Consider the following 15,487-nt stretch of genomic DNA (forward strand, 5'->3'; position numbering starts at 1 on the left):
ACAAAGCCAAAGAACGGTCATATTTCACCCACCAACAAATAAAAAAAATAAATAATAATAATTAAATAAATTAAAATAATCATTTATTTTATTTATCAAATTATTCTCATAAAATGTATTCTTATTTCTTAACCCCATATTTGTATTATTATTATTATTAAAAAAATAAAACACAATTAAATAAAATAGTAATAATAAATAAATAATATAATAAAGTCCATTTTATTTTATCCAATTATTTTTATAACATTTAAGGACTTTTCTTAACCCCAAATTCAAATTAACATGCTACAAAAATGTATTTTATTTAATTGTAATTGTACATTATTATAGTAGGTAATGCTATTTAATATAGTAGTAGCATGTTTAGGTGTCCTGATAATGCAAAAGGCTTAAAATGTGCACAAAATATTTCATTCAATTTCACGCCAGACATCAGACACAAAAACAAACTGACGCCAAGCTGAGAAAAGAGAGATCCTTCTTTTTTATTTCATTTTTTGGTGTTGTTTCACATATTGGTACATTGCTTTTATTCCATGTTTTTTTCTGCACTTATTTAAACAATGAAATCAGAGAGAAATCTCTTTTTCCTAGGACACAGAAAGATTGTATTTTCTCTTTTTTTAACAGGGGAAGAGGGGAAACTGGGGCGGATAGAGGAGGGTGGCTTCTTCACATCGTTCACAAACAGACAAACGGGGACGGACAGACGGACAGAAGGAGCAAGAGCAGGGAGGAAGGGGGGAGTGCAGGATAAAAGGGGAGGGAGAGGAGGAGCGAGAGAAAGAGAAAGAGAGAGAGAAAGAGTGAGAGGGTGGCAGTGTGCTTTGTCATGTCTGAGAAAAATGAAACCAAGCAGCTCTCAGACACACTTCTAACATAAAAAAAAAAAATATCGAACAAAAAAAGTTAAGAATGTTTAATAGAAGCAACACTCAAAAAAAAAAAAAAACCCAACAACAACGACATGGAAAGAAAAAAAACGCTGAGAAAGAGAGACAGGTACCGGATCAGGAATGAGGAAGGCTGTGTTCCTCTTTTTCCCCAGCAGAGGGCGATAGTCTAAATGAATTCTGCTCATTAGGTTATTTGTATTTTTCCATGATAGAGATGGAGAGGAATGAGTAACAGTAATCTAGCGTGGCAGTGCTTGTACAGGAGTCCCTGTTTAGACAGACGTTATGCGACGCTAACAGCGTGTTTAACAGTATTAGTAAACCTTACTACTATAAGACTGGCAGATTCAGCTGTGGTCTTTGGGCAGAAACAAAAAGAAACAGGAGGTTTGTCATCTTCCTCTGCGGTTGGCCCTCTCATCTTCTTATTTTTTATATTTCAGTAAAAGAAAGGAGTAACATGGTTGTTTCTGTATTGGGGTTTTCATAGTGAAGGGAGGAATGGGTAGAATGTGAAAGAGAGAGAGAGAGAGAGAGAGAGAGAGAGAGAGAAAGAGCTGAAGAAAGAGAGAGTGAGGGAATGAGGGAGAAACGATGAGTGAAGTGTTTAACAATTCAGTAGTATGTCTCCTTTTCAACCCAACCTGAAGTAAAACAGAGAGAGAGAGAAAGATGCATAATTAAAATTCAGCATTAGTGGCATGGATATTACAATTATTCCTCGTTAGGGCAATCAAATATTCATAGAATGTTCATCTGAGGATCATTGTGAATGTTACAATCAGCACTTTATATTTTTGCAAAGCTTCTTCTCACTACTTAAATATGACTAAAATAAATTCATCAGGAATCAGTTTGAACTCAAATTCAGTGAATCGATTTGCATTCATTTGCATCATGAAATACATGATGTGTGTCATTTCTCAAAATATTTGATTACCAAAATATCTTTAGATACAATTAGCTTTTCATTGCAATGTATTGTTTTTGGAGGATATGAAATGAAAATGATGTAATATAATTTTTCTCTTTGGTTTATTTAATGAGAAAAAGTAAATATTAACTCTATTTTAGTTCAGGGTCAGTAAAATGTATGGAGTTAATCGGGAAAGATGCATTAAAGTGATTGAAAGTGACAGTAAAAACATTTAAAATGTTACCAAAAAAAAGTTATTTTGAACTTTCTGTTCATCAAGGACTCCTGAAAAAATGTAGCTCAAAAAGTTTTTTCAACAACAAAACTGTCTCAAAAACTGTTTTCAACATCGATAATAGTATAAAAAATGTTTATTCTGCACCAAATTAGTATATTAGCATGATTTACAGTTATTTTTTAAATTGTTATTTTTTAAAATGTAACAATTTAACTACTGTTTTACTGGATTTTTGACTAAATAAATGCAGCCTTGAAGAGAAGAAGAGCCTTCACAAACAAAGAATCTTACTGACCCCAAACATTTACATGAAAATGTAACTGGCTACAGAAAAGCCTTATGTGACTATCTATACTTATATATTGAATATAATTTCATAAGCCTGTATACGGATATATATATATATATATATATATATATATATATATATATATATATATATATATATATGGACCACAAAACCAGTCATAAGGTTAAATTTTACAAAACTGAGATATATACATCATATGAAAGCTCAATAAATAAGCTTGCTATTGATGGATGTATAGTTTGTTAGGATAGGACAATATTTGGCCGAGATACATCTATTTGAAAATCTGGAATCTGAGGGTGCAAAAAATCAAAATACTGAGAAAATCAGCTTTAAAGTTGGCCAAATTAAGTTCTTAACAATGCATATTACTAATAAAAAATTACATTTTGATAGGTTTAAAGTAGGAATTTTACAAAAAAATCTTAATGTAACATGATCTTTACTTAATTTCCTAATGATTTTTGACATAAAAGAAAAATCAATAATTTTGACCCATACTATGTATTTTTGGCTATTGCTACAAATATACCCCAGCGACTTAAGACTGGTTTTGTGGTCCAGGGTCACATATATATATATATATATATATATTTAGAGAATAATTCAAGCTCTGTACCTCCTGGGTTTCGGCGCAGGATAAGTTTTCGGATCTCATCGTAAACAAAAATTAGGAAGCTGTAAGGGAACGCACAGAACCACCAACTGGGCCTGAGAAAAAGGAAAAAAAGAGAATTTACATTAGTAAAAGTTTCCTCATACAATTTAAAATACATTTGTTCTATACAAAGTATACTTCAAATCCATTAACGTGTTTATTGACATTTCACTTAAGACATCAAGTCAACATTATTTGGAGTATTTCTTTATTGTACAATGCACATTTCTTAATACTAGCTTAAAATGTGTTTTAATAATCAAAATTAATAAGGACTGTATGATATCTGTATAATATCAGTCTTTAAATGAGATATTTAATGTGTTAATAAAGTATACTTGCAATAGTTCCATTATAGCACAATCATATGAAATATATTTTAGTAGATCTTTAATAGACTTCAGCACTACTTCTGCACAATTAAAGTGCATAAAGTACAAAATTAGTCCAATTTAGCACACTTGAAGTATACCAGCTTGGTATATCGAAAGTACAACTTAAGGGTGCATAAATATATAAATGCATTCAATTAATGTGTTTCAAAAAGATTATAGTATTTTTTGTCTTTAATTCCTTTATTGTGCATCACTAATTATAAAGCAAAAAAAAATAAAAAAAAATAAACATGAATTCTGGAAATGACAGTGATTGATGTCTCCATTGTATATCACTATTTATAAAACAAACAAACATGAATTTTGGAATGGTAGAATTCCCTTATTGTGCACCTCTTATTACAAACAAGTATTTTTTCACTAGGGAATGATGCATCTATATTACATTTGCTTTGTAATGTTCCATCAGGAGGTTTCTATCTAGGTAACACTCACTTGAGAGGATACATCCTGAGGGCCACGTCCATGCCGGGGCAGTAAGACAGGAAGGCAGCGAGAGCCGTCTCCTCGAACAGGCCGAAGATCAGGATTTTATTCCTACGAAGAACAAGTGCAGTCACTTAGCTCAGCTTATTTAGTTCAGTTACTACAAACCCCAAGCTTTACATTTGATTGAACTACTAATTCCAGCAGATGTAGAATGTTAGTGTTAATATCTGTTGATTAAAGGAAAAGTTCACTTCCAGAACAAAAATGTACAGATATTGTATTCACCTCTTGTCATCCAAGATGTTCATGTCTTTCTTTCTTCAGTCGTAAAGAAATCATGTTTTTTGAGGCAAACATTTCAGGATTTCTCTCCATATAATGGACTTCTATGGTGCCCCCGAGTTTGAACTTCCAAAATGCTGTTGAAATGCAGCTTCAAATGATCCCAAATTCAGTTGCAATACAATTTATATACTTTTTAACCTTAAACACTCGTCTTGTCTTGCTCTGCCTGAACTCTGTTTTTTCCGGTTCAAGACAGTTAGGGTATGTTGAAAAACTCCCATCTCATTTTTTCCCTCAACTTCAAAATCATCCTACATCGCTGTTTTACCTTTTTTGTTAAGGGTGTTTGATCTTCTTTGCATGTTCACTTTGCAAACACCGGGTCGGTACTTCTGCAGCAATGTAGGATTTTGAAAAAAAATTTTGAAGTTGAAGGAAAAATAAGATGGGAGTTTTTTGACCTGCTCTAACTGTTTGGAATCAGAGATGCACAGAACATCGCAGAGAGAGACAAGAAAGAATTTGAGATTTAAAAGTATATAAATTGTAATAAAAAAACGATCATTTCACTAGATAAGACCCTTTTTTTTCCGCTGGGATCGTTTGAAGCTGCATTTAAACTGCATTTTGGAAGTTTAAAGTCCACCTGAAATTAAAATTAAAGTTTTTTGGCTTTTAGTATGAATATATTAGCCTTAAGATTATCTATAGGCTAGTGTGCTTCAAAACAACGACAAAATTCGCGTTTACATCACCGTGCACTTCAGTTTCTCATCAAACGTTCTGTCCAATCAAATGCTCTCTAGAGTCCGTATTGTCCAGCCCCCTACACAGAGGCGATCTGCATGCGATCGGCATGTATTAAACTAAACAGCCTCAGCATGATTATGATCACTGTTTTGTTTTAGCAAGAGTTTCATATTGAATCTGTGGGGTAATTTATTAGACTGTGGCTGTCATGAGCTACAAATGCGGCTTTAAAGAGCTCACAGCTCTGGCCCGAGCAGATATTAATGGAACGCTATTGGCTATTCAAAATAAGTGGGAGGGGCTTGGAGAAATGTTTTTGTTTCAGTTTAAAGTATGTCACCACATAGAATAACGCTGCGTGTTTCAAGGCACTTCAGTGGACCTTTAAGCTCGGGGCACCATAGAAGCCCACTCTATGGAAAAAAACCTTTCCTCAAAAAACGATTTCTTTATAACTAAAGAAAGAAAGACATGAACATCTTGGATGACAAGGGGGTGAGTACATTATCTGTAAATTTTTGTTCTGGAAGTGAACTTCTCCTTTAATGGGACATTGTGGGAGATACTAACTTCATGCCCTGCTGGAACACAGAGTTGCGGCGAGTCTTGCAGATAATGACGTCGGCCCACTGCACCACCACAATACTGACGAAGAAGGCTGTGTGACAGGTGAACTCCACAATCTTCCTTTGCTCGTATGTCTGAAACAAAGACATTTATGATTACACACTCTCTCACATGCTCCGTATTCACATACACTACTTTTCTTGTTTGTGTAATGTATCTCTTCAGCATGTTTACCCATTGCTGTCCGTAACTGTCCTCCAGATCATTGTTAGAGCGATCGTCCCAGTTTAGCCGGATGCCCACCAGAACACTGGGAAGCCAGCCGTTCTCAGCCAGAATCACGAAATAACTGAAAAATCCTCCCAGGGCCTGAATCATACCTGCATATTTAAAAAAGGGAGACAGGAAGTCACTTTTATTCAGTTCATTTTAGATGTCATTCCATAAAATCGCTGCCTTTTGCGTCCCTAAAAAAATAATCACACATAGATTTAAAGGTTGTATCAGCGATTTCTAGCCTAAAACATAAAGTGTCAAATTCAGCTGACCTTTCTTCACGATCCGCTCGCTGCCTGCCCCATAAATTGTCTGTGAAAAAACCGCGTCTCTCTGGTCAGCCTAGGGTCCGAGATATGCCAAAAAAACAATCGGCACTACCAACCTTTCCACACATAAACAAACAGTGTTCCAACCAATCAGCGTCAGGGGTTTGGTGTTGTGGACTTTCATACTGGTGCAGGGATGTGAGGGAGGCGGAGCGAAAGTCCACAACACCAAACCCCTGACGCTGATTGGTTGGAACACTGTTTGTTTATCTGTGGAAAGGTTGGTAGTGCCTAGGGTTGTGACGATGAGGAAATTTCCCCACCGGTTAATCGGCACGTGACAACACCGGTAATACCGGTATCACCGTGGGGGTGGGGGTTTGCTCTTTTTTCTGCTTTTAAATAGCTTATAAATGCGTGCGTATTATACTTTCACTTTCAGTTTTGCGGGAATTGGCAATTCGGCGTCAATTGTTTTAATGGACGACAACGAAACTACAAAAAAAACAAAAAAAAAAACACTTTGGACCCAAAATATTGCCAAACAGGTGCTTTTGGACACTAAATCGTCCGTCATTCTCTTTCTGTAAATTCGACTCCTCGCACAGATAATTAACACGGCCAATTCACCATCAGCAATCACACTCCGTATCCAAGCACTACAAGAGAATCCCTTTAAATAGCCAAGCAGTCTTACCTTCATCATCTCTTGTTTTCAGCATCCCTCTCCCTGGGCAGGGGGAGTGCCCCGTGCTCGGCCAAACATGCTTAACTTTTACGCTGTTTATCTAAGCGCGAACTCCTCACGTGATAAATGAAATATGACGCATTGTAGCTATGTTCAGTTTTTAATTATATTGCATGCTCTCGTCTTAAGTAAATTATTTAGAATAAGATTTTCCATTCAATTCAAATAAATATTTAATAAAAAAACGAATACTAAAAAAAAAAAAAAAAAAGAGATGGTGTCACGGTGGAAAAGTGATGTCACCGGTGTTGCGTCTTAAAACCGGTAACACCGTCAAAACCGTCTATCGTGGCAAGCCTAGTAGTGCCGATTGTTTTTTTGGCATATCTCGGACCCTAGGCTGACCAGAGAGACGCGTTTTTTTCACAGACAATTTATGGGGCAGGCAGCGAGCGGATCGTGATGAAAGGTCAGCTGAATTTGACACTTTATGTTTCAGGCTAGAAATCGCTGATACAACCTTTAATATAACAACAACAAATAAATTTGCAATTTAAAAACATAACACTATGCTTGCTTTCTTCAATATTACATGAAAAAGCCAATTAAATATTACTTTAAATCATTTAAATAGCATTAACGCTAGTAAGAGTACGGTTTTTGGCCTGTTCCTCACTAGGAATTTTCTTTATCAGCAGGACTTTTAATTTGCAAACTTATATAAACATCACATTTGCATATCCTAAATATAATCCCACTGTTAAGCAATGTTTTTGGCATAAGTATGCATTTTACTATAAACTATAAATCATTTTATTGGTGTCCTCTAAACTTGTGTCAGCCCTGTTACCCTCATCAAAAAACCCTTGTAAATAATACATTCAAGTGATATCATTTCAAGGTTACATCATCTCTCAACCAGGATTCCAACAATTAAAACAGGCATGTTTCATTCACTCCTCTATAATGTTCTATTTTTGATGATTTATGAGGCGGGGCCATCATGTTACCATTTTTAAAATGAACACACATTTTTGAACAGAGACATGAAAATAAAGAATTCAACTTTAATTTTTTATAATTCATGAACGAAAACATTTTGTAATATGATTTTGATGTACATTTTCCATGTTAATACCATGTCTGATTTTAAAATGGCTTTTAAAGGGTGAATTTTGAAATTTTAAGTTTTTAACTGATATATAATTTATTATGATTTCTAAAGTGCGAGAGCGAAAAAGGCAACAACGAAGTCTGTTTTTTGACAAAGGTCAGAACACCTGTTATGAAGTACATTTTTGAGGTGCACTCGTCATAAATTAATCTATTATTTTTCCTACATGATTTGTAACAGAAAAATGTCAAATATCTATTAAGGAGTCTTTCCAACAATATATAGTTTGTCATGATTAGATTAGGATTTCTTTGTAAAATGGTGAACTTGGGGGTCTCACAGGGTGGACGGTGACAGTTAAGGGGTTAAACAATTATTTCTTATATTTAATCTAATCAATATCTACAAGTAACATCCTTTCAAAGTATATAACATGTGCTTTTTGTGAACTTGACTATTGACTAATAGACTAATCGTCAATCGTCGTTTTTTTTTTTAGAGTAACAGGTTTTGACATGTGGGTAACAGGGATGACATTGATTAGATTTGACCCTGTTTTTAAAGATTGTCTGTGTAAAATAAAAAAAAATTAAAGGTCACCCTCTGTATATTATTGAGCTAATGTCTATATCATTTAGTGGCATATGAGTTTTAATTAAACTACAGTATCTAGTTATGCTTGTGTTGGTAACAGGGTTGACAAAAATACCAAAACGCAAGGTAGAAATGCAATTTCTTGTAATTTTAAGGTGTCTTAATTTCATGGATATTTAAAAAAAAATATTATTTTAACATTTAAATTTTTTCCTCCGATTTCATGGAATGACCCTTAGGCCAGTAGACCAGTTAGTCTCTTTCTACTGCAGTTTACCCAAAATTGAACTAAAAGTTGTTGTTTTTTTAAATATATATAATGTAGCATCTTACTAACCAATCTGTCCATAGGCGATGCTGATAAGACGCTCATTCACCAGCTTGTCCCTGTGGGGGTTACGAGGCTGGCGCTTCATGATGTCACTCTCTGCTGCTTCGTAAGCCAATGAGATTGCAGGGACCTGAGATAGAAAGTAATGACTGGTTAATGTAACAAGGGAGTGTATTTCAGAGAAAAAAAAGGTGAGAATGATAACAGTTCCGGTTTCATTCACCAATATGTTCGTTATTGAAATAAAGACATTAGATATGTGTGTGTCTGTGTGTCTCACCATGTCAGTGCCCAGGTCAATGCAGAGGATGGTGATGGTTCCCAGAGGAAGAGGAATGTTGACCAAGATGAAGAACAGGAAGGGAGTGATCTCAGGGATGTTGCTGGTCAGTGTGTAAGCGATGGACTTCTTCAGGTTATCAAAGATCAGACGACCTGGGAGAGAAAGAAATAGAAACATAAACCTTACCATTTCCTGAGTCAAAGTGTTTTTCCAAAACTTGCAAGAAGTGCCATGTATGTAATTTTATAAAATATATAAGTCATATGATTGTATTTAATATTATATAATACATATTTCGAGTAATTATAATTAACTAGATGTACTTACTATGTGGTTAAAATTAGGGTTGGGCTCAGGGTTACTTGCATCTAATTATGCAAAATGTATTGTTATCCTAATAGTAAGTACACAAGTGTGTAACAAGGACACCTTAAAATAAAGCGCTACCTATATTTCAAAATCCAAACAACTATAAAAGCCTTTTTATGAAAGTTACTGTACAAAAAACATACTCAGTGTGTTTGACATTTATTGAATATAACTATAAGTCATGTGATTATATTTATATAAATGTTTACTTTGATATTCTTTTTTAAACAGTTAATATAAAAAGACACTCTCAATTGTTTACTATTTTATTTTAAATGTTCCCTATTTTTGTTCACAATTGTCTTTTTTTAATCAAAGCATTAAAATATACTATATTATTCTATAATAGAACTGTTTTTATTAGCAGTATTTATTGTTGTTTTGTATAATATTTTCTTTCCATTTTAATTTCTGAAATGTAATTCTGATTTATTTGTATAGTTTTTAACACTTTATATTTATTATATTATATTATATATAAAGAAAATTCTGGGCCGAAACTCAAAATTTTGCACGCACTTGGCCCAAAAACCAAAACTGCTAATAATTATTTACTATTGTATTAAATCATATAAAGTACTTTTGTAAGATTTTTTTACATTTAACTCAATAATTCGAATGATTAACCAAACTTTTACTGGAAATAACACAATACAATTAGACCGCAAAAAATAAAAATATTAAATATCAATATATTATTTTTATTTAGTTCTATGCAACAGAACCAGATATTTTCAACTAATTATCCAAATGTGACCCTGGACCACAAAACCACACACACACACACACACGCACACACTGCAGACTATACTGTATATAATCGGATATTCTATAGAATAGTGTTTTTTGCCTCAAAAAAGCAGTTTAATTCAAATAAAGGGTTTGAATTTTGTGTTCAATCTAAAATCAGCTTATGTTCTTCAAATGTGACCCTGGACCACAAAACCAGTCTTAAGTCGCTGGGGTATATTTGTAGCAATAGCCAAAAATACATTGTATAGGTCAAAATTATCGATTTTTCTTTTATGCCAAAAATCAATAGCATATTAAGAAAAGATCATGTTCCATAAAGATATTTTGTAAATTTTCTACCATAAATATATAAAAACTTGATTTTTGATTAGTAATATGCATTGCTAAGAACTTCAGTTTGACAACTTTGAAGACGATTTTCTCAATATTTATATTTTTTTGCACTCAGACTCTAGGTTTTCAAATAGTTGTATCTCAGACAAACATTGTCCTATTTTAACAAACAATATATCAAAGGAAAGCTTATTTACTCAGCTTTCAGATGACGTAAGAATCTCAATTTCGACAAATTTGCACTTATGACTGGTTTTGTGGTCCAGGGTCACAAATAATGTACAGTATAGTCCTACAAATGTATTATTATCAGAGCATGTAAGCAGAGCATAGCGGAAGCAGATCAGTTTCTCTTCCACATATCCTTTGCTTCCCTCTCTCTCATACCTTCCTCAACTCCAGTAACGATGGATGCAAAGTTGTCGTCCAGCAGGATCATGTCTGCAGCCTGCTTGGAGACGTCTGATCCAGAGATCCCCATAGCAACACCGATGTCTGCCTTCTTCAGAGCGGGTGAGTCGTTCACTCCGTCGCCAGTCACCGCCACAATGGCACCCTAAACGACAGAGACAGAAAGCAAGTGTACAAATATAAATCATTCGATTCTCTTGATATTATAGTTATGATTAATAAAGAACTAAAGTTAGATTTGAACTAATTTTGCTGCATTATTTTGGTGTGTACCTGTCTCTGGCAGCCCTCCACGATGATGAGTTTCTGTTGGGGAGAGGTCCTGGCGAACACAATCTCTGTGTGATTCTTCAGCACTTCATCCATCTGGTCCTGCGTGAGATCCTTCAGGTCTGAGCCGTGGATCACACAGGCTTTAGCATCCCTGACAACACACACAGAAAGAATACCAAATGAAGACTTGCTCTCTGGTTGTATCAAAATCAGACAAAATGTACAGCTGCTGTTATTTTGATAAAAATCACATTATCTGGAATTCAGTCTTCTTTGCATGACTTTCCACGTAGGTACACTGCCGCTCAAAAGTTTGGGATCAGTAAGACGTTTCTTCTGCTCATCAAGGCTGCATTAGTTTGATCAAAAATACAGAACAATGGTAATTTTGTGAAATATTATTTTAATTTAAAATAAATGTTTTCTATGTGAATATATTTTAAAATTGTATTTATTCGTGTGATACAAAGCTAAATTTTCAGCATCATTACTCCAGTCTTCAGTCTTCACATGATTCTTCAGAAATCATTCCAATATGCCGATTTATTATCAATGTTGAAAACGGTTGTGCTGTTTAATATTTTTAGAATACATATTGATACATTTTTCAGGATGCTTTGATCAATAAAAGGTTAAAAAGAGCTGCATTTATTTAAAATAGAAAGGTTTTCTACTGTTCGAAAGTTTGGGGTCAGTACATTTTATTCTTTCTTTTTTTGAAAGAAATTAATACTTTTATTCACCAAGGATGTGTTAAATTAATAAAAAGTGATAGCATAGATTTGCATTGTTATAAAAGATTTATATTTTGAATAAACCTGTTTTTCATCAAAGAATCCTGAAAAAAGAATCACAGGTTGCAAAAAAATATTTCCAACATTAATAATTCTAGTAATAATTCAGCATATTAGAATGATTTATGAAGGATCATGTGACACTTAAGACTGGAGTAACAGCTGATAAAAATTCAGCTTTGCATCAAGGGAAAAATTTATATTTTAATGTATATTAAAATAAAAAACATTATTTTATATTACCGTTTTTTTTTTCTGTATTTTTTTAATCAAATAAATGCAGTCTTGAGTCTTACCAATCCCAAACTTTTGAGCAGCAATGTAGATACTGTACCTAGAGTATTATTGGACAGACAATAAATTGCAAATATTTCGCTATATTACAGTACACTCTTAAAAATAAAGGTTTCAAAATGTTGCAGTTGCAGTGATGCCATATGAAATCCGTTTTTTTGGCTCCTCAGAGAACCTTTCAGTGAACAGTTCTTCAATAAACTGTTTATTCCTAATATGAAGAAGATTTTAAAATATACTGATGTTAAAGATTCCTTATGGAACAATCAATGCCAATAAAGAACTGTTGTTTTTAAAAGGTAGATGTTTTTTTTTTTTTATACCAGTGACCTACTTTTGAAGTTATTATAGAGAGTATTATAGTAGCAGTAAAGACATTCTTGGTTCAAACAAGCAGGATTCAATTTCGATGTGTTCCAGAATCAAGATCCGTTGTCATTCCTGGAAGCAATGTTCCTATCAAGCAAAAACACACCATATCCTAGACCTAGCCTACTTCTAAAAGCAAATGATTGGTGGGAAATAATATTATTAAAGCTTAATCCTAATGCAGTAATCCCATCGGTTAATAGGAATGCTGTTCCAGGACTAAAAAAAAACATGCTGATCCAGGAAAACATCCTTGGAAAAATCATGAAAGTTTAGTACTGGCTTCCTAAGCATCATAAAAAGGTTACAAAACCTTTACAAAAATTAAAACCAAAAACCATGGTTACTATAGGAACACCAAGTTAACCACAAAGTAGCCATGGTTTTGCTACAGTAACCATAGTCTAACCAATAAAGTCAGATTGTAAAAAACAGATTGTAATTAATCCACAAAAAAAAACTTGCTATAAAAGTAGAAACCACCAATGTTGTAGATTGTGTGCAAGCATTGGTCATGTTGAGAAGTTAGAGGACAGCAAATATGATGCAGTAGGCTTTATATAGTTAAAATTTGCCAGTGTGTTTTTATACCTGGGGTTGACTTGGCTGACGGGAATATTAAGCCGAGCGGCGATGTCCTCCACGGTCTCGTTACCCTCAGAGATGATCCCGACACCTTTAGCGATGGCCTTGGCCGTGATGGGATGGTCACCGGTCACCATGATGACTTTGATTCCAGCTGAGCGGCATTTGCCCACAGCGTCGGGGACGGCAGCCCGGGGCGGGTCAATCATGGACATTAGACCCACAAAGCACAGGTTGTCAGTCCGGAAGTTGACGTCGTCCGTGTCGAAGGCGAATCCTTTGGGGTACTTGTCCTCGGGCAAGAACAAGTGGCAGAAACCTGGATGGAAGGAGGAAAAAAGACAGAGGTCAGAAGATCCAGTGTTTTGTTTTGTTTTTTTGTGTACAGCAGACATCCCAGTATGATTTATCCCAGTATAACAAAAGGAAAAGTATTAAGACATGTTTTTTAAAGATAATTGTTTTACCAAGTTCAAGATTGAGGATGAGTGCCGCAAAACTACAGTGCCTTGCAAAAGTATTCATACCCCTTCATTTTTTTTCACGTTTTGTTTTGTTGCAGCATTATGTTAAACTGCTTTAAATTACTTTTTTTCCCCCCACATCAATCTACATCTCATACACCATAATGACAAAGCACAAAACAGGTTTGTAACAACTTTGCAAATTTATTAGAAATAAAAAAATCTGAAAAGATCCCGTTTCTGGGACACTCGAAATTTAGCTCAGGAGCATTCATATTGCTTCTAGATGTTCCTACACTTCGAGTGGAGTTAAACTGTGGCAAATTCATTTGAATGAGTATGATTTAGAAAGACACACCTCTCAGAAAAGGTCTAACAGCTGAAAATGCATATCAGAGCAAAAACCAAGTCTTGAGGTCAAGATAACTGCCTGTAGAGCTCAGTGAAAGACTTGCGTTAAGGCAATGATCTAGGGAAGAGTTCAGAAAAAAATCTGCTGCATTGAAGGTTCACAGAAGCATGTAGCCTCCATTATCTATAATGGAAGAAGCTTGGAACAACTAGGACTCTAGAAAATGTCTGCCAGCCCCCATCCAAGCTGACAGAGCTTGAGAGGTGAAAAGGTGAGGCAAAGAATGTCAGATAATTGTCAAATGCAGATGTGCAAAGCTTGTCACATCATACCCAAAAAGACTTGAGGCTGCAAAGGTGCCTCAACTATGTACTGAGTTAAGGGTATGAATATTTATGCAATGTACTTATTGTTTTATTTTTAATAAATTTGTAAAGTTTGCAAATCTGGTTTTTGCTTTGTCATTATTATGGTGTATGGAGTGTAAATTGATGCGGGGAAAAACTAATTTAAAGCAGTATAACGTAATGCTGCAACAAAATAAAATGTGGAAAAAAATGAAGGGGTATGAATACTTTTGCAAGGCACTCATTTTCTGCAACATTTTTTTAGAAAATAACTACAAGTCAAGCGGCAATACCAAACGATGCCAGCAGACCACTATACCAGTCGCCGTAACCTATATACATATCTTTTTTTCAGGATTATTAAACAAAGCAAAACACAAATTAAAAAAAGCTAATTCTAAATTTGTCGAATGTGGTGATCTGACTGCAGCTTGACATGACTATTGAACAGTTCCTCTGTAAGTGTGAGTTCTGATGACCATATGTATTTCATTGACAATAAAGTTGACTTTGACTTTGACTTAAACATTACAATTAAGTAGGTCAATAGCAACATTTGATGCTCATTCAATTTACTTAAGTAAAACTTAAGTAAGTTAATATAACACAATTCTTTTCAACCACTTTACTTAATTTGAGTTGAGAGTACATAAACGATTTTACTTGTGTAACTAGGAAGTGGATTTCCTCTTCCCATCATGCTTATCATTGTGGTGAAGTGTAGACCATGGGTTTGGTTGAGGACCTGCTAACATGAGTTGAAGTTGTTTTAATAATAAAATAAACAGCGACTATGGGCATGCCATGGATTTAACAATGCCATCTTATGGCTAATGCCTAACAAGTTGGTTAATGCCTAAAATTAAATAAATTCAGTAAATCATTTTTAAAAGTATAGAAGGATTTATGCTTAATAATTTATTTTTAGAGTTACATGTTTAAGTTTTAATTCAACAAGCATAAAATAATCAATTCATAAACATATACATTTTATTTAAACTATATTTGATCAAATTGAGTTGACCCAACTTAATTACATTTAATTGCATAAATTTGTTTTTTATGAGTTGGGGTTACACATATTTATTGGATGGAAATCCTGCTCTCACTTAAATATTTGTGTGTGTGTGTGTGTGTGTGT

General features: G+C 34.2%; 1 protein-coding gene across 1 annotated transcript in view; it reads right to left on the reverse strand.

The window, feature by feature from the left end:
• Positions 1-464: 464 nt before the first annotated feature.
• Positions 465-15,487, reverse strand: part of atp1a3a (ATPase Na+/K+ transporting subunit alpha 3a) — a 64,335-nt gene continuing 49,312 nt past the window's right edge. Inside the window, exons 12-21 of the mRNA XM_073821609.1 lie at positions 13,190-13,502; positions 11,142-11,292; positions 10,845-11,013; positions 9,000-9,154; positions 8,726-8,849; positions 5,682-5,827; positions 5,451-5,581; positions 3,852-3,953; positions 2,983-3,074; positions 465-1,543 (exon numbers count right to left, since the gene is read on the reverse strand). Of these exons, the coding sequence (XP_073677710.1) occupies positions 1,515-1,543; positions 2,983-3,074; positions 3,852-3,953; positions 5,451-5,581; positions 5,682-5,827; positions 8,726-8,849; positions 9,000-9,154; positions 10,845-11,013; positions 11,142-11,292; positions 13,190-13,502 (1,412 nt within the window). The 3' untranslated portion in view covers positions 465-1,514. The remainder of the gene's footprint in view (positions 1,544-2,982; positions 3,075-3,851; positions 3,954-5,450; positions 5,582-5,681; positions 5,828-8,725; positions 8,850-8,999; positions 9,155-10,844; positions 11,014-11,141; positions 11,293-13,189; positions 13,503-15,487) is intronic.

This window comes from Garra rufa, chromosome 17 (assembly GCF_049309525.1).
Source record: "Garra rufa chromosome 17, GarRuf1.0, whole genome shotgun sequence".
Taxonomy (NCBI): domain Eukaryota; kingdom Metazoa; phylum Chordata; class Actinopteri; order Cypriniformes; family Cyprinidae; genus Garra; species Garra rufa.